The following is a 21,442-nucleotide window of genomic DNA, read 5'->3' as shown; positions in this document are numbered from 1 at the left end:
GTTTGCTCGTGTTCATCGGTTTTGTCCCTATTCTGGTTTTCTATGATTTAACACATAAACTTAATTCCAATTAACGTTATTCTGCGTAATTATGTATAGGTAGATAGTTAATTTATACTTACATAATTGTATTGTATTGAAACAATAAACTAATATGAACACACATATTATAACTGTTCTCATTTATTGTCTCGAGATAGTACAATGAAAATCAAATCTAGATATAGTTAAAATAAAAAGTTTGATAAAAAAATGTATATATTTGTTTGTTTTATCACCAAAAATACATACGTATAACTTTTTTGTTTTTTTTTCACAGTAGCTCAAATTCCACAGCAAAACCGTAAGTTATCATTTAAAATAACCAGTACAATTATAAATCACCTTTGTGCTAAAAATATATGTAAAGATTCATGTACCTATTAGAAATTAAAGGCTATAAATACAATGAAAATGTTCTTAAAAACTAGTCTCTACTGGGGCAAGTATATTAAATTTAAATCCATGATGGACTATTTCCGAAAAAAGGTTTCTAAGTGGAAGAGCTCAGTTTACTTAATAAAATTTAAGATTTTTGTTAAAATGTGTGCGTTTCCCATGTACATGTTTTTTTTTTTTGTAACTATCTCAAATATCACCTAAGTATTAAGGAATTTAAACAACGACCTTTCTTATTTTACCCCTGTTTCAGTTTTTAATCCACGAACTTTAATTAAAACAGTCGAGTTGAGCTTTAATAAAAAAATATAAAAATAATTATAATATAATACTATGATAAATAAGATTTTTATTACCACATTTTACTAAAAATGTCAGTATTTCTTATTGTTGGTTTAATCATGTTTATTTTTGATACAACATTGTTGAAAGTAATTTATTCTATTTTTATTAATGCCTTGTAAATTTGATATGTTTAAAAATAATAATAATCGAATATAGGTATACCATAGAATGTAGATAACCATTAGCTTAATACATTTTTTCTGAGTTTGATATTTTGTCGTCCAAATGTAATATAATATACAATTTATAAAAAAACTAAGTATATAGGTAAATATAATATAATATATATACGATATGTATTTATATTTTTAATCCAACTTAATTAATAATTAATTAAAAATATCTACATACCATGTACAGTAAACTCACTGTGATAATTATAAATTGTATAAAGTAATATAATTATATATTTTACAACATCATGTTACCTATGTGAAAATGTATTCTGTTTTACTCAATAATGAGTTAATTAAATTAAGTAAATCAAGGAAAAACTTACAAACGAGTTTATAATATGTTTTGTAGACTTAAGTGGGCGTTTACGTATTACACACGTCAGTAAGTGAAAAGCAGGAATATACGATACGCTTTACAACATTAGGTTAGCTCACTCATTCTACATAAAACATAGAAATATTTAATTTTATAATTCCAGACATTTTAAAGTCGTAACTATTCCACCCTATACTCTTTTCATGTATGTAATCATACTGGTTTTAATATTTTTAAATATAAAATATGACATAGTTACGAAATGTTTTGTTTTAAGTACATATTATCTTAAAAAGTCATAAGGTCATTAAAAAAAATTAGTAATTACTAAAAAATACCAAATTTAAATATATAATACTATATATTATTACCTATATAAATTTCTAGAATGCATTAAGTACTATACATTTTTCTCTAATGTGGCCTTTTTTGCATTAATTATCCACAGACCATATTAATATTCAATTAGATTTAAAACTAAAAGTAAAAATATATCGTTTCATATTTTTTTATATATACTATAAAACTAAAAACTACGATTTGATTTTAAAATTGTATTTCCCGAAGCAATAAGCTTATAACTCGTACTTCTTTTTTAAGACAATTATCATTTTAAAACATATTTTATAATTATTCTTCATCATAAGAATCAACTTACCACAAAATTAACAATTGAATAATTGTAAAAATTGAAAAAGCTCCTATCAAGTTTATTTTTTTTAATAATTCCATTTTATTATGACAGTTTTCGACTATGTTTAATTTTGTTTACTCGTATATTATAATACAATTTTTGTAATACTTTGGATCCCTATATACTAATATAATTCGTGAAAAAAATACTTATATAAAATTATTGATTAACGAATAATTTATCAATGTATTTGTATGATATGCACCTAAGTTTACAATTGTATCTTAGTTAATACTAATATTTTTAATTATTGTTTCTTTATTTTTTTTAGCTCCTTGCAAACGAAAAGAAGAATCCCAACCTATTGTTCCTGATCATTCAACTGCACCCAAAAAACCACGTTTGGTCTTTACTGATCTTCAACGACGAACACTACAAGCTATTTTTAAGGTACTTACATAACTATAATAATATTATTGATTTTTTTTTTTTTAACAATATTAAGAAACGTTTAAAATAACACTTTAAAAATATACCACTGATAAGTATCTATTTAAAAAATGTTACGAAATATGTAATTCACATTGTAATATAAAACGATAAAGTTGAAACTTACGTCAAAAGTGGGAAAAAAATGGAAAACGTAAACTTAATCGTTTAAAATAAGGTTAATATTAAAAACGCTAATAATATTTTTAGAGATTTAAAAATTAAAAACGTGTGACCGCCATTATTGCATCTAAAATAAACAAATTATACATAATCAAAATCAAAAACTTAAAAATTAAAAATATTTATAATTCTAGGTTAAAAAACTAACTTTTTAAATGTTAATTCCGTAGGAAACGAAAAGGCCGTCAAAAGAAATGCAAGTGACCATTGCTAGGCAATTAGGTCTGGAACCGACTACAGTCGGCAATTTCTTCATGAATGCCAGGAGACGATCGATGGATAAGTGGAAGGATGAAGATCCAAAAGCAATGGCGGCATCGAACCACCATCAAGACGACATTGTAGTTAGCATGCAAACAGGGACACATATGGGTAACCACCAGTCTGAAGTGTTGTGACCAATAATTAATTAGGATAAATATAGATATTTATTCCAAAATGTTAGAGTACAATATCGAAATGTGATTTATTTTCTGGTCAGTTATACTATAAAAGTTAATAGGTATATATTTTTTTCTGTTTTTACATAAAAATATTATCTCGATATATATATATATATATTATGGTAAGGCAACATAACATATTTCCCTATAATTTTATCCCTATTTGATTTAATCGAAACACTTAACCATAACCGCATGTTCCCACTCGCCATCACAAAATCATGGTAATTGAAAACAAACAAATTATGTAAAAATCGAAAATCGATTGACTTCTGTATATATTCATTATTTGATTATACCAATAAATGTATTTATTTATTTTCGTGGATATCTATAATACCACTACTACGTTATTATAAAATAGTTTATACCAATGATTACATATTTTGTTTTATATAACAACAGTATAATATAATTACGCTTTAAATATTATTATTTTAAAACATATTGTACTGATTTTGTTGAAAACCACTTCACTGATGTTAATACAATATTTACCTAATGATCTCTTCGCATATGTAGCCATATTGAAGTAAATAATATTATTAAGGCCCAACTACAACCTTTAATGATTGTTCAATCGAATAAAATTATCTAGTCAAAAACCGCTCAATTTACATAAAAATTGAAAAAACATATTTATAAACAATTCTTTTGAAGTGTATATTTTTATCGCAACTTTGTGCTTTCACAAATTTTACCAAAATATATTCCGTCATAATATTTTGTAATACCTAACATAAAAACAACAGTAATAAAAGAACATAGTAAAATATGGTCTTAACAAATAATTCATTAAAACAAAATAATTTATAACGAGCTTAAATATTTTTAATTGAATATTAATATTTTTTCATGAAACTGATTACCAAGTAGAAATTCCTACCTAACGGAATCGCATTGTTTGCGTCCGAGTTTCTAATAGAAATTAAATTTTAGTGATACCTTAAGCATTCCATAGTTATTATCATTTCTAGTCAAAATAGTTAGTGCAATCGACTTAATGTCAAATTTAATAATTAGTGATTTTTTTATTATTTTATTTAATTTTAGTTATTAATTTATTTATTTTTGTTTTCGACCCGAGTTTTTTGTTTTGTGGTTTTTCTGAAAACAATGCAATGGTTTAATTTATTTTTATGGTGTTTGAAGTGAAAAAGAAAGTATCAAACAAAACAATAATGATTAAATTAAGGGTAATTTGATTGCTCAGAGATTGTTAATTTATTGATTTTAACTTAAAATCTCTTAAGGAATCAATTACCTGAATCACATGCAATTTTTGTTTTCGTCAACAATTTTTTTTAATTCGTTTTTTTTCTTCTCAACTTTTGAAATCTATAAAATGTATTAATAAAAACGACATTCATTCGTAATATTATCTTTTTACCTGCGGTCAATAGTATTCCACTATTCCAGCCAATTATGATTAAGTATTTTTTACTAATTGATTATTATCCCATTCCCATATAAAGAATTCCAAACATCAGATTAAAATTCAGATTTCTTGCACAGATTCTTTGTCTGTTAAATATTTTATTTTTCATGTGTACATTATAAGAGCCCAATAGTGTGTAGTATAATTTAATGTAAGTTTAGTGCGTATGTGTGGTTGCCTAGCCAGTAAATTATTTTTAATAAAACGAGAATATATTATTATTATATATAATTTGTATCATAGATTTTTCTATTATGCATCCGATTTATTTGTAACAAAATAATTAATACACATGCACATTGACACGTTAAAAAAATCATTACAATCAAATATGATTAGTTGTAAAATATTGTATATATTATATTTATATTTTATAACCTTAAGGTTATATTTTAATATGATTGTATTTTTTGGGCAATTTTCTGTGCGAATATATAAGTATCTATTTAGATTCGAACACGTCTTTTTTTTAATACTTGGCAATTTAATTAACTGTTATTTCAAATGTATTTTTAGTTGTTTAGTATTATTATTATTATTATTATCATTATTATTATTATTATTAAACAAATTTATGTGTTACCTACTATAATTTATATACCTAGTCATTTTTTTTTTTTTAGTTTGTAAACAATTTATAAGAAAATATTGTATACTAAAATGTATTTTTTAAAAAACCGTTTCTAGTCTTGGAATGCTACCAATGTATTAATACTAAATACTAATCTAGTCATGTAAAACCATTGTATGTTTTATACTTAATTTCATTTTCTAGTGATATTATATATTATATTATGTATTAATAAATTGTTAACAATTTTCACAAACCAAATTTTTGATAGACCAATAGACCATAAATATTATTTAGTTAAATAACTATGAAACGTGAAAAAATAATTTACTATGGAAATGTTTTATTTCATGATTATAAAAATAAAAATGTGAAAATTTCTTTTTATTATCCAAAGAAATGTCTAAAAGAATAGTGTATTAGATGTTTCTGAAAGTAATTTAACATTTTATCAGTACTTTAATAATAAAGCATTACTGTAAATTCAACGGAAAAATTATTTTTGTTTAATTTAATATACTAACTTCGGCGTGCATGAAAAGAAAAACTCAAAATTATCTTATAACAAACGATTTAAGGTACCTACCTACACGTTTTTTTTACAGTGCAGTGTATTGATAATTATATAAATATATCATATATATATTTACGTTTATTTCTTTCATGTATAATGTTGTACTATGTAGTACAAACACGTTAAATATAAAATAACATATTGTCCAATACGTTTGTCACACGTATGTCTTATCAACAAAATCAATTATATAGGTAATATGTGAATATTAAAATTATAACCCCACGGCGTCTTGGATAAGCTTTTCAGCCGCCACACCACTATCATGAATAACCTATTTTTCCGTTATTTTATATGACGTATGAAGTGTGATTTTTCTAAATTATATCAAAGTACGATACAACTTACTATAAAAACGTGCCTAAAAATAAATAAGTTACTGAAATTTGTTTTTAGATGGTGCAGTGTTTAGAGTGGATTCAGCATTTAAGTTTACAGTTAACAACGTAATTTTATTTGTTTATTATATTTATTACACTCTGCCAGTTGTTTAAGAAAATGGTTTATATATTAATGTATCTAAATATGATCAGTGGAAGATAATCAAATAAATTTTGTTAGAATAATTATAATATAATAAAATTTAATTTAATTTTAAATAAATTATGTTTAAACTTTAAAATGTTAATTGATTTACTGGATGTTTAAGTTCGTGGAAATTTAATAAATTTAACAAGGTAATCAAATTAAAATTAGAAAAAAGTTTTCAAATTAAAATAGACATTAGTTAACCCTTGTTTGGTCGACCTAAAATGTTCATAGTCCATGCTTGTACGTATAAACACATCACTCTACACTCATTTAATGTAGGATCGGTGAAATCAAAAACAATCAGTTTTAGCTAAGGAAATCCCCACGACCCTCTTTCTTAGACGTATATTGAGTGTATATAGAAATGTTCATTAGACTAATTGGGACTAATAAACGATATTATCATGATATAATTAATAAAATAATTAAATATTGTATATTATAAATGTACAGCAGCAGTGTTATCTGTAATTGCTCCGTGTAGGTATTAAAATATGCATACAGTAAGTAGAGTCTCCAAACTTATTGAACACCGCCACACCGGGTATATACTGTATACTAACCAAAATATATTTAGTTTATTTTTCCATCTATAATAAAAGATAAATGATAATATGTGGATTGTGGTCAATCCAAAATAAAAGAAACGGTATTTTTTTTTTTTTTGTACTGTTTGTATAACAGAAATATATGTATTAATATGAAAATCACTTATTTTACTAGTAACGAACTAACGAGTAGTAACTATAATCGATTACAGTAGGAAAACACAATTGATTTAATCGTTTTGTGTAAATGTATAGACTAATAATTACAAAATAACGAGTATTTGCGTTATGCGTTCTAATGTATATAGAGCAACATCTGTGTCCCCATGTCGTATAACGCGCTTCAATTTTCCAACTATGAGTTAATTTTAATTTTATTTTTTGATTACTCGTGACACTCGACGTAACATTGCACTTATTTTTTTGACTATTTTATTATTTTGTTGTCATATTTAATAATAACAATAATCGTTCGTACTACGCATATCGAACACCAACCGGGACTGCCCACAATATTGCACAATAACAACACTTCTTTCAACAATTAACTATTATACCGGATTACCTATACCCCCAATTTTGCAGGGTTCTAGGTCACTTTGTAACGCGGACACTTGTACGGTCGGGTAAAAAGGTACATTGTAAAACGTGGACACACTTTGTACTATTACGAGTATATACAATTTTATTAAAATTGATACTAAGTTTAAAATTTTAAATATTATTCGGTAAATCTAAGTAGGTATCTTAAACATTCTCCGAGTTTTTGGACAGTTTTGCGGACAATACAATTGGACGAACGTGGCAATAAGAAGCAAAAATCTAATTCTGATGAAAATAATAAGATATTATAACTTTATGTAACCAACACCAAAACAATGAAATAATTTTGAATTTTTAAATTCCATGTATTATATATTTCGGTTGTAACATTATTTCTCGTTTTTAACATATATTTATATTCTACACATTTTCAATTGATTTAAACTGATTATTTTGACTAATAGTAATATACTAATATACTATATTTTACAACGTTTTTAATAAATTTACTTTTTTTATATTTAATTTTTACATTTTAATAATTTACATTATATACACATAACACTTAGTTATATTACTATATACATTAATATATACTTTATGAATATAATAGTACAAAGTGTCCGCGTTATGCAGTTTAAACCGTTTACCATTTTGCAGCTGACGACGATCGGTTCGCGTCAGCCCGTTTGTACTTTCCTTTCGACCGTCCAAGCAAAAACACCTGTATATTATAGTTGTTCTATATATTTTTATATTACTGAATTTCCTTCAACACGGAGTGACTACTGCAGACAATAATCCTCCCAAACAATGTCCGTGGGCTAGAACGTTTTCCGGGCGACCATCGACGATTGACCGGTGCCTGCGGTCCCTAATGTTATTTATATCATATTATTATTATTATTATTATTATATATAGGTATATATAGGTACATATTGTGATTATTATTTTCCTCGTTTAATTATCTGACCAGTACGTATCATTATATTATATTAAAAAAATATTAATGTATTATCACACGCCGGTAACCGTCCATCGGAGCCACCATATATTATATACGCCTTACATAATATAATATAAGACAAGTAGTCTGTTTATACATTATTATTGATAATAATACAATGAAACAAAAGTCACGGAACAGTCTTTTGTCCCGCCGTCCTCGTTATTTATTTATAATATTATTATCTCTGTGTACGTGTTTTTTCTGTCTGAGTCTTATGCTCGTTTGACTTTCTCGGCACTACATTAATTATTTTTTCAATATACATAGTTTTGTTCTACGCATTATTTTTTTTTTACGAGTTCCTCTTTTATTTTCTGTTATTACCTAAATGTTCAAAAACGTGAACTTTTTTAAAATTCACGATGTCCCAGTCTTTGGGGACTCGTATGGTGGTGGTGGTTGGTGACCGTGAACAAAAACGACAGGCGACCACGGAAACTCGACTGTCGTATTTCGGCGAATAGCCGAATGGTCACATAATTTTACACTTTAACGGTAAGAATGGTAAATAGTAGCCTATAGTAAAATTGACTTTTGAAAAATTGATAAGGATACCCAACTTCGTTGAATATTTATGATATATTATTCATGTAAGGTATAATAATACCTTTGGCTGATGATAATTAACAATGTAACACTATTTCAAATATATAAAAGTAAAATATAGGTTCTATATTATAGAATGTGCCCAACTTATTATTTCTACAAACAAAATATACAACTAATACAGTAATTCATTAATTGATCATAAAAAACGAGCAATTTCTGTAAAACATTATTCGACTAAATTTAAAAACTATTTTTGTATAATATACGTTGGTGTAATTGTGTGTATATACCAACTATCAATACTAAAACTAAAATAGATCATATAGATTAATTTTATTCATAACCTTTGTTGCGTACCGAGTAGTGTGTGACTTATATATATATGTATATTATTATCAATTATATTGCCGCGACGATCTACACAGTCGTGATCGATGCGCTATCGATTTACGTAGCCGTCGTCAGTCGCTTGAACAAACTCGGAAAGCACACTACGAAGTGCGCAACGCGTCCTCTGTGTTTTTTTTTATTTATTACACTTGCTTACCACGTCCCAACAACCTTCACTTACTAAAGTATACTGTGGATGGATTATATGACGCTATCTCGTGTAGGACGTTGCGATATATAATTAGGCGCCTGTAATGTATCGAAATGCAACTAAACGTACAATGTAACTTTAAATAATCACAAATCGTTTATAATGATATTGAACATACAAAGTAAATTTAAACGCGTATTACAAACTACCTATGTTTAGTTAACCAACTTCATATTCATTTTATTAATACTAATAAAGTATTTATTTAGTGCAATGATTCGACGTTAAAAAAATATACATATTGAAGGTACCTTATTGGTTTGTTTTACTATTTCATACTGTTTAGTGTTACGAGAATAATATTTTATATTACAGAAGAATTGATTTTATTTATAAATAAAAAAATGTGAACTTATTTTGACAACTCAATTTAAATTGTAATAAATAAAACATAATTTATCAATAAATTGAAAGTAAAACTTATTTTATATATTTATTTTTTGGAGTCAACGATTATGTTAGTCTTTTTTTCTTGAGATTGATTGTTGTACCCTAATCATTTTTTTTCTACTTAACGTAGTTGTGATGTCGTGTATAATACATTTTAGTACCACCTAGTATATATATGGATTATTTTATAAAGATAACAATTACAAAATTAAAAAATTGTATTATTGAATAAAAATTAACAATTCATACTTATACGTATCTAATGGTAGATACTTACTAACTACTTTTCACTTACCAATTTCTAGAAAATTTCAAATTTATCAATGATATTATACTTACTAAATATTATTATATACAATTCAATATTATAAAACAATTGCACTTTTGACATTGATAAAGCTATAAGAATATAGGTAGTTAATTAACTGAAATAAAAAGTATAACATAAATAGTATACAATAAATATCTCATCATGCGTGATATATGTGAATATTTATAAACATATTACTTATTAGTTATTAGTAAAATAAATCAAATTAAACACATTTTTTATATTTTATTAACAATGTATTATTACCATACCTATAATATAATACTACTAAATTACCGACATCTTTATACAACCAATGAATTAAATTGAAAGTGGCCACTGTTTGCAATATAGGCTTTGTTTGTTTTTATCCTTATCACACATCACAAATAATTTAGATTTAATTTATAATCATGATGCAGAATGATAATATTATTACTGTTCATTTTAAAATTATTTTTATTAATTTCTTACGTAAATATAATAAATAATAATTAACAATGATTAAAATTTGAGTCATAACTATATTAAATTATGTATTATATTTTTACCAAATATATCAAAAAGTAAATTACAATACAACTGTATATGTAATATGATTAATAAAACATATAAAAATAGTTCATAAAAAAAAAAAATGCTTACTACTCGTAGGTAAGTATTGTAAGTACTACAAAAAAACTGTATAATATTTATAATAAAAATAAAAAAGTACAACTAAAATAATACTAGTAGATATAAAATAATACAACCTATTTTATTTTATAACACTTATTGAGTGATAAATAATATTTGCAGTTTTATCAATTTATGACAGTTTAATAATAGTTTAATATGTTACAATAAAACATTTTACCAAAATGTTCTTCTTCGTTAATCTTTTTATTTTTATTCCATTTAAACTTTATTAAAGAACCAAAAACGCCATCATCAAAAGTGTTGCAGTTACTATTTGATCTATAGGTATTTAATATAATTGTTCAATAAAATTTGTTAGATAATAGTTTTTAATTGGTATCCTATTCGGGTTATTTGCTCTATAACGTTGTGTATGCGTGCAAATAACCATTTAAAATGGTCTTTAGAAAACATAATATATAGGTTAAAATATATTTCAAACTAGATATTTCTTAAAAAATTATATATTCGGCCGAAGAAAAAAGATAGGCAAGTGGGTACCGCTCTGCTGTACGCCTATACTGTAACTTGTAAACATCGAGTGGGTCACCGTAATAGATGTGTTATATTTTAATTCAATTGTATACAAAAAACGATTTTAAACAAAGACAGTCTATCGACCGTCAGCCTATTATATCACTAAGTATATACATTTTCATGATGTGTTTTTTTGATATTTCTATAAAAGTAATTTTACTATTAGTATTGCGGCAAGTTAAATTATTTTTGCCGAAAACATTACATTTATTAAATAATTAATATTTAATTATTTTAATATTATACATTTATATATTTTAAATTTTCAAGGTGTTTTTATTGTGCAAAACAAATTTTATCAAAAATACATTTTTAAAATATTGAATTTTAATTACCTATTTATAATACGAGTATAACAATTATAAATTAATTGAGAAACAAAATATAATTTTATATTAAAATTCCTTTTAATAGAATCAACATTTAATAACATAGGTACATTATAACCGCAGAAGAAAAAATGTATAAGTTTACGCAGTATAATTTAATAAAATATCATTATTTTTGTCTACTTTAGGTACCAAAGTGTTTAGTTGCCAATTTTTAATTAATTCTCCAACGGGGCTATGATATAATATTGGCAAATGACCAGTGGATTCCAATACTCTAGTATTTTGTTCGCGGTATTTGTTTTCTTCGGTCACTCCTACAAGACACGTATCGTCCAATATCTTGTTTCGCCCAAATGGTAATACTAAAGGATATATGTGTTCAATGGCAAGTTTCACTATTGCTTCACTCGGAGCTGTGGACAAAATATAATTCAATGAATAAATGTTACGATATGATATGCTAACAAACATTTTTTTTTCTTATTTCTTTGATAATTTTCTTACCATTTACTGTTATGCTACCAGTAGAGTATATTTTTAATGTAGCTTTAAATTCTTTAATTCTGTAAGTGACGCCGGGGTGTAATTCAGGTTCATACCTATTCATAAAATACTGAAGTTTAAAAAAAAAATCATAAAGAAGTTTTTATCAGACATTGCAACTACTTATTGAATAAAAAAACTCATCGTTTTTTTTTTTTTTTGAAAATTACTATTCTTTTTCAGTTGAAAAAAAATATATAATGCATACATACATTCAAAATAAAATAAAAAATATAATTACAATAAAAAATTTTTAGTAATTATAATTCATATTTAAATATTAATGTGATAATATTATGATTTGGATTTATAATATGCATTTGAAATTCAAAATAATGTGCAGTATGCATATCAGATATTTTTATCCGTACTTTCAACAAAAATAAAATAAGTATTTATCAACATATTCTCATTGGTGGAATTTTATAATGCTTTGGCTATTCCTAAAATGTTTACTATGTTATATTATCCATTAGATATATAAAACTAAATTTAAAAAAAATTATTATATGCAAAAGTAACAACATTTAGTAATAAATCTAAACCAGTAAATATTAGTAAGCCAATAATCTTTAGTTCAATATTTTATTAACTATATTTTTTTCTGCTTAAGTGAATTATTAGCTTTTTATAAATGTAAAAGTTATATTTAGCTCATAAATATAAATATTTTATCTAATGTAATCTTAGACATACCTGTATAATTATTAATTACGAACTATCAATATTGTTAAACTATAGAGTATAGTTCTAATGACTTAATACCGCTAATTGTTATTATTATTTTTTTTGATAATTACATTTTCATAATTTTAAATAATAGAACAAACAAGAAACAAGAGATTTAAAATTAATAATAAAATGAACAATATTTTTTTAATGTTTTGCCTACACTATTACCGATACAAAATATGTTCGACTTGTCTTGCGACCACAAGTCACAACTATCCATTTTATATCCATATTATAGTCCAATACTCCAGTAATGACATATTAACATAATTAATTAGATTAGGTTAAATTATTATATTAACAAAATATAGATATATATTAATATACGCCTATAATAATAAGCAATTAAAATTGTATTTTAAAAACACATAATACGATGTTTTTTAGTTGAATATTCCTTAAATCTAAATTTTTATGATTTTTCATTGATTAGTATTCCGGTCAAATTTTTCGTTCACAAATAAGTATGTTTAATTATAAATTTGAAATTGTACTAAAAATACAAAAATAAAATTTTAAATTCAAATCTATGTGTTCTTATCTTTAGTTATGTGTCCTGATATTTGTAATTTGTTATAAATTGTAATGTACAGGTTAGTTAAATATTGCACCAATAATTTTCGACTAAATGGATTTATTTTTATTTTCTTTAATTTAAAAATGACACAACAATGGAACTTAATGATGATGTTTAAATGTTTTAGAAGATGAAATTTATTTGCGCATAACACATTTGACACTACACAAATACAATAATGAAAACAATGGAGTTGTGAAGATAATATTGGCCTATCATAATTTAATTTAATTTAATTGATAATTTTATAAAATTGAACTTAATAACAATATTAGTAAATAAATAATAATAAACAGTTATTAGAGTTAACTATATATCATAAATTCACTAAGTTATATAATGATTAAAAAAAAAATTGTTAAAATTTTGAATATACTTATTATATTAGGTATACATATTATCTTTATACATATGTACAAAATAAAAAAAATGTATTTTTATTTAATCATACTAACTAAATATTAATATGTCTATTATATTAACTATGTCAACGATTTTTGTGAAACATATTATGGACAGCCGTGTGATATCTGCCATCAGTATAATAGCAATTATTGTTGATCAATAGTTAATAAAATAATTATTAAGTAACTACAAGTTAAGTTATTAGATAAGTTATTTTTTATTAATTTCTTATATACTGGCGGTTATTCTACTCGTATCAATTCCTTTATTTTCAGTAGACACTGAGTTCCTAGTACTATATAGTCTATATACAAAATGAATTTCTTTCATTAACGCTAATTATTAATATGTCAATATGTCATATTAAAACAATGAAGACAATTATCTTATTTTATTTTCAAATTACCATTTATATTACTATTCACTTATATTTCTAATAAATTATATAAAATGGTAATAGAATTTATAATACACCTAAAATAGTATATAAAACATTTAAAATATCCAAATTAGGTACTAATTTTTTTTTTTTACATATAAATAATATTGAATCTATAATATTTATAACGATTTACATTATAGTTTATATTTAGTAGGTATACTGAATAATTTTTAAGTAAGTATACTTACTGAGAATTTGATTTGTATTTTTCGGAAAATTGTATAATTCTGATATAAAATGGAAAGCTACATGTGCCGAGAACATTGACAATTTTGAAACCACTAAATTTTGCTTCAGCATATCCCAATCTTTGAATAATCCTAGCAATACGTTTTGAAGCTATTTTCGAATCATATTCAGATGCTGAACCTATACAAACTATTTTCCCACTCGACCATATATTTGCTGTAGTGCTTGGCTTACGTAACTTCATTATAAGTTTCTAATATAATAATAATAATAATAAAAAAAAAACATAATATTAACGTATTTAAATTCAAAAGTACTAAAATAAAAGAAATTATGAATAATATAATATTACCGCTTTTTCACGTTTATACTCCACATTATGACCATGCAATGCTAAATGTCTGAGATTTAAATGTAATTTCACATTAAAACTAGCTGATACGTTATTTATATTGATCAATAGTTGATCGTCGACATTTAAACAATCTTGTATAGATTTTAAAGGCTTTTCTTCTTGACCACGAAGATTATTATTAAAATAAATCATGTTTGAATTTAGATTCAATGGAGATACATTTAAATTATTTTTGTTTTTTAGTTTAATAACAGGTGTCATATTGATCTGCAAAACAATAAATGTATATATATTAATAATTCTGTTGTTGAACATAAAGTATAATAGAATATAAATACTAATTACTACATGTTTTACTCTAAATTGTAAGTATAGGTATAAATGTATTTAAGTACAATTGTACATTTTTACCTATCTAAAGATTGTTCTAAAAGAGATATTATAGAATAATTATTGCTAAAAAGATAACTCTAGTAAGGCCTAAGCCGCCTAAGGAAGTATAGCGATTAGAGTCAACAATATTTATTTCTTCATGGATTTAATTATCCATAATTAATTAATAATCTGGTTTTTAGGTTTAATAAACTATTAACCTCTCTTAAAACGTAAACTTTGTTAAGCGAATTTACGCCAGAGTTCATTCCGGTCCAGAGGAGTGTGTATGGAGATGGCACCTGGGCCATATCCCAAAATGAAACTTCAAGTTCGATTAAAATATATTATTAAAACCCCCGATCCCTTAAAAATATAATTGACCCACGATGAACATAATTCTTATGTGCGCCACTAGCCTATGATAGTATAATATGTACTACTTTTTCTGCAGGTCTTAATACAACAAAATCATAATATCAAACACCAAACTCAAATTAGCTCTTGAAAATAATGTGCACTTGAAAATTGGGACTTAGATATTTTAATATACTTTATCACCTAATAAATGTATTCATACAAACAAAATATTCTGTTAATAGGTATAACTTATTTTAATGAATATTTAAAAATTAAGTACTTATTAAATTTAAAATTAATTTATTATTAACAACGTAAACATTCTTCTCATTTAAATACATTCTATTAAGTCACTGGGAACCTTATAGGTTCATTTAGGTATATACTACTTATACTTTTACATACATTAATTTATATTTAAATAAATACCAGAAATGTATTTAATATATTTGTAAACAACGAATTCTTAAATATTGTATTAAATAGGTGTGTTAATTTCAAGGAGATTGTATTTTATGACTATAAAAGTTAATTTACATTATCGTAATCATATCTTAAGTTGGGTATTGAAAAAAAATAATAGAAATATTTAATTCATGAATTCTCTGTAATTATTTTTATATTCTAAAACAATATTAATTGGAAAATATATATTACGATGACTAAAATAGACATACCTATAGTTAAATAATAAATTATATTGTGGATATCATCTTCAATATAGACTTTACGACACTATTTCTTATGAAAAGTATTTTTTTTTATTTTTTTAGGCAAAACCAATAGTTATTGCAATTTGTTTTCTAAATACCTAAGTGTTTTATATTAAATTTTAGATTATTAAAAACAATTGTAAAGCAAAAGGATGTCACTTAAGTTATAAAAAGTGATCAAGGACAATCGCAAATTTATTTTAATTATTATTACTAGGGCTCGGCTTTTATAGCAAACGCTTTTTAGTAGGGAGTATGATAGAAAGGTATCTCTTGTATTAGATAAATCCGTTTTGTATCATTCTAATTACAATGAAGATCCTCAAAAAAAAAAAATGTCAACTATTTCTAAAACTGTTTTAACTTAATCTACTTATACGTATGTTATTACCAGAAATAAAAAAGTAACAACTAATAAGTAAAATCATCGAAATATAATTAATGAGTAATGACTGACAAAACGATTATTTTATTACTATTATTGTGTGATATTCAGTCGTAAAAAATATAAATAACATTCATAATACCTACCACATGATATCAAACATTAATGCAATTAAACAATATCATTTAAATTATGTAATTTATATGAAATATGCTTCTATAACATTATTTGAAGAAGAAACATCATTTTAAATGCATAATGCTATTATAATATACTATTAGCACCTAACCTGAATTTTAATGAATTTAATCTACTTCAATATATTATACCAGTTGCTAGTAAAAATCATTTTTAAATCTTGAATGGTACATTATTTTAATTTTTTTTTATTTTTGCAGTCTTTTTTTATTTCTCAGCTCAAATTCAATAAATACTTTTTGGGGGACCTATTATAAGCACTTATTTCAAGATTTGCTTTGCTATAAAATCAATGTCCTATTTCCTATTTTTTTTTTTTCGTAATAATAATTAGAACAGTCAGCAATAATTGTTATGTACGTTATGGCCGCAAGACACAAAAAAAGTAATTTTTAAATTTTTATTAAGCATAAAATGATTGACATTTTAGGTGTAATTAAAATGGAAAAAAAAAAAAAAACTTTTTACTTTTAAACACTACAAAAGACGAAAACAACAAAACCATGACAGCGTCAACGTGACACAACCGATACGACAAAACTAATTAGTAAGTACCTAATACCTAGTAGCTATGGATGCATAAGCATATTTAGATGTTTAGTAGGTAATTTAGCTGCAGTAAAAATATATCAGATAAGAATTATTAATACCTGCATTCTACGAACAACGTAAAGTTTACAGATAGGTAAACGTTTCCACGTTTTTCTAAGTCAAAATGTACTGTGTAATCAGTAATCACGATACCTGTTCTACGTTAGAACAGAGTACCTACTATAATACAATATTAATGCCATCGATCTTTGTAGATTTAGAGATGAATGTTTTTGTACGTGTACCTAGTAGTTTTAAATGAAATCGAGGCACGGCAGAGACTTCTACTATATTATGTAATGTTTAAATTAAATTACGAATATAATAATTTATTATAAAACAATAAGTATAAACATATCGCAAAAACTATACGTCACAACGTTAAACGCGCTAAAACTAATAAATAACGTAATAATTCTTAATGACATAAAATTTAATTCTATTTTTGAAATCCAAGCCCTATAGACTTGCGGGTACATAACACCTTTGATTATTATAATATAATATAGTAATATTAGACAGCATAGTGTATAATATAATCGATGATGATACCTACATACCCATGTATCGTCATTATACCCAAATACAATTTTTTCAAAACGGTGATGAAGACGTAAAAAATAGACAAACGCGACTATATAATTATTTTTAGCTAGTAATTTATAATTTATACACGCACGCGAAAACAGATACCGAAATATTATGTTATGTGTGTGTCAGTGTGTGTGTATAATGACACATTATATTTGAGTCAGTAGGTATAGTTAATTATATTATAAATTATAATGTTAGTGCGATAGAAAAAAATATATATATGTATACATACGCTACGTATCTGGACAACACGGCGGGGTACTGTGCAAACGGCGTATCGACGTATATACTACGATGTTATTATATTGTGTATATCGATCTCATAATATAATATTATGATATTATTGTTTTACTATGTTCTATCCGACTGACGGCGCGATGAAACGCGTGCGGCGACGATTGCGAAGTGACCGATTGTGCGTTTTATGAAAAACAAACGAGAAAATAAGACGGGAGAGGCGTACGGTATTATATATATATATATATTATATATAATATGTATTGACTGCGAGAATATAATGATATCGTTATGCGGATAGTTATTAAACGGGATCGATCGTACGTACAAAAATAATAGTAAGTACTGTACGACATACAGTTGTAGTAGATAGTGTAAAACGAGACCGGGGAGACGACGGATAAATAAAATAAAATGAAAAAAAGGCCGTAGGAAAGAGGGTACGGGGAAAACAAAATTAAATAACAAAACGTCGAGACAAATCGCAATGATACAATGCCGCTGGGACTGCGATGTGTATTATAATAACTTACAGCGGCGCACTGCCCGCTAGCAACGGAACAATACGACATTATATTATATTATATTATTATTATTATTATTATTATTATTATTATAATGGTATAAACGAATTATGGCGACGAGCGTGCATAGAGGAGGATGCGACCAAACTCTCCGTGTCTGACTGCAGGACGGTGTCGCGTTCGACGTTACGCGCACAGTCGTCGGAAATGCGTAGGCATACCATCATCGTATACCTAATATCATAATAATATTATTACGCGGTCCATGTGTGTGTGTGTGTGTGTGTGTGTGTTTGCTAAAAATTAATAAAAATTATATATATTATTATCACACAAACGCACATCATTGTACATATCCGTTGTGTTATTATTATTATTATTTTTATTATTGTATTCAAGGCCGAAACTGAAAACAAATTTCGGGGGTGGGGGGGTGTAATATTTTTTTAAATATAGATACCGGAAATCTCGTAATTTCTACAATAAAAATGTAAAACCACCTTTTCATTCTTGTTAAATAAAAAACATAAATCGTTAATCTATAATAGTACATTTACATTATAATTATAATAATTTATACAAGTACACAATGTACAGCTGTTGTACTGCTCTATCTTTTTAAAGACCAAAATTACTTAGGACTTCGTCCACACTTTAATACGTCTATGAACACTTAATAAGGCTAGGCCATTTAATCGGTTTTCTCCAGTAGTGTTTCGCAAAAATGTTTTCGCCCGTTTCAACGTTGAAAAGTTCTATGACTCTATGAGGCGTTGCAGATGAAACTGGTAATGCAGCTAACACACGTTTTTATTTAAACAACAATTTTGCTAATATCGTTTTGTCAATATCAATTTTATTGTTCCGCCATAGCTTGTAAGTACCCATTATTTTGTTTTGTTTTCGATTTCAAATTTCTAATTTTCACAATACCCGGGTTTGCTGATTAGATGATAAATCTATATCTATTTGTGTTTGCACAGTGCATGGGGACATTATTATAATCTAAAATAAATTAAATTAAATTAAGTGGTCTATACTCTATAGTATACTATAGTATAATATACTATAATATTATTTATTGGTAAACATAATACATATTTTGTAACAAAACCATTTTATGTATAATAATAATCAATACATTTTTAACACACCTTTTGACTTCCATAAAATTATTTTGTATTAGGTTTCTTTTACTCATTTTCACAAGTTTACGTTAACAAAATCAGCAGTAAAATAAACGTTAGAAAAAGTTCTACTATACGTCTGTATATAGTACTACAACTGTTATCTATCTTCTTAAATAATTTAGATTTTCCGTGCTCGATTTTAGTATCTATAAGTTTAGATAATCGTCAATATATCTGTGACAATCATCTACTCGTATTATTCTCTTTTTAGCTCTTCGGCAATCCTCATTAAATCAACTACTTTTTTACTATTTTTAGAACCCTGGCACTTTGTTTGGCTGCCTTTGATACAGGATGTATCTCAGTCTGTGTCTATATTCTTTATACTTTCGATTTCGATGGATTTAAACATTTTAGTATTTTTTAGTAGTGAACTTCTTATTTTAGTAATTTCGATAGTTTCTTTTTTAAACATGTCCACCACATAACCACATATTTATTCTTATTAATATTAACTCCAGAACGAGATCAAAGTTCTAATAGAACAATTAAAAACATAAACATTATTTGATCATTTGTTGAAGAATCGTCATTAAATTTTCATTTAGGTATACTATACTATGACCACTACTGCCATCATAACCCTTTTATATAAAATATCTAGATATATCAAACTTATATTAACTTTACATACTTCTAGTATTATTTGAAAGTTGTGTGATCTAAAAATTGTTGTAATGATATTTGAGAACTTGATTCTCTAGTATCCATGTTATTAGGATAGCAATTTTTTTCGCCATTATATATTAATAATAATAAAATTATACATAATTTCATACAATGGATATAAAATACTAAAATTCTTTCTTTTTTTTTGGAACCCAGCCAAATACTTATATATTTATTGTTATTTAATAAGCTCATTGTTAGTAATATATTTCAGAACTTTATCTGTTGTATATAAGGAATTAAATAGTTTGGATAAGTATAACACATTTTTAATTTTTTTTTTTTTTTAGCTCTATTTGGAGATACTTGAGTTTCCTAAAATAATTGAGAAACAATTCTTTGGCCAGACAAAAACATTTTATTTTTTGCAGTTCATAGAATTTCTGGAATTATTTTCTGGTCATACTGGAATTTTATACTAACATTTTAATTTTTTGTCTCCGTTTTCTTTTAGAACACGATGTAAATGGAATAATTGCAATAATTGTCGACCAGAAACTGATAAAGTAAATTTTTAAAAAGCCATTCGAATCTATTTTTTTTAAACATTATAATTTTTATTTATTTTAAATCATTTTCTTAAAGCCTTCATTTTCTACACCTACTAAAAAAATAATAACTGTGAAAAAAAAAATTTCATAATTAAATTTAAAACAATATAATTAGTAATTACAAAATAAAGTTAAAAACATAATTTTTATCGTTTTTAGTGAGAAAATTAAATATTAT

At 25.1% G+C, this 21,442-nt stretch overlaps 2 protein-coding genes across 7 annotated transcripts in view; one reads left to right on the top strand and one right to left on the bottom strand.

Moving 5' to 3' along the window:
* LOC132924191 (one cut domain family member 2-like) overlaps positions 1-5,682 on the top strand; it is a 29,153-nt gene extending 23,471 nt beyond the window's left edge. For 3 of the 6 annotated variants that reach the window (XM_060988347.1, XM_060988343.1, XM_060988344.1), the window contains 3 exons: positions 320-343; positions 2,241-2,359; positions 2,752-5,682. In XM_060988347.1, coding sequence (XP_060844330.1) covers positions 320-343; positions 2,241-2,359; positions 2,752-2,979 — 371 coding nt within the window. In that variant the 3' untranslated portion in view covers positions 2,980-5,682. The remainder of the gene's footprint in view (positions 1-319; positions 344-2,240; positions 2,360-2,751) is intronic. The other 3 variants (XM_060988348.1, XM_060988346.1, XM_060988345.1) reach the window with 1 other exon arrangement.
* A 6,007-nt stretch (positions 5,683-11,689) lies between these two features.
* On the bottom strand, positions 11,690-18,859 carry LOC132924584 (TATA box-binding protein-like 1). Its single transcript, XM_060988979.1, has 5 exons — positions 18,325-18,859; positions 14,877-15,146; positions 14,524-14,777; positions 12,141-12,235; positions 11,690-12,049 (listed from the first exon to the last, which is right to left on the bottom strand). The coding sequence occupies exons 2-5, from the start codon at positions 15,138-15,140 to the stop codon at positions 11,775-11,777; spliced, it is 888 nt and encodes a 295-aa protein (XP_060844962.1). The 5' UTR covers positions 15,141-15,146; positions 18,325-18,859; the 3' UTR covers positions 11,690-11,774.
* Positions 18,860-21,442: the final 2,583 nt, after the last annotated feature.

The sequence above is a fragment of the Rhopalosiphum padi genome, chromosome 3 (genome assembly GCF_020882245.1).
Source record: "Rhopalosiphum padi isolate XX-2018 chromosome 3, ASM2088224v1, whole genome shotgun sequence".
NCBI classification, from domain to species: domain Eukaryota; kingdom Metazoa; phylum Arthropoda; class Insecta; order Hemiptera; family Aphididae; genus Rhopalosiphum; species Rhopalosiphum padi.
The sequence above is the reverse complement of the archived record's forward strand: the minus strand, read 5'-3'. Positions and strand labels throughout refer to the sequence as shown.

Excerpts from the sequence above, each read along its gene's own strand:
- LOC132924584 (XM_060988979.1), bottom strand. The coding sequence starts at position 15,140 with ATGACACCTGTTATTAAACTAAAAAACAAAAATAATTTAAATGTATCT. Across the intron at positions 14,778-14,876 it reads AGTATAAACGTGAAAAAGCG|AAACTTATAATGAAGTTACG; the intron begins GTAATATTATAT and ends TTATTATATTAG. Across the intron at positions 12,236-14,523 it reads AAATACAAATCAAATTCTCA|GTATGAACCTGAATTACACC; the intron begins GTAAGTATACTT and ends TTTTATGAATAG.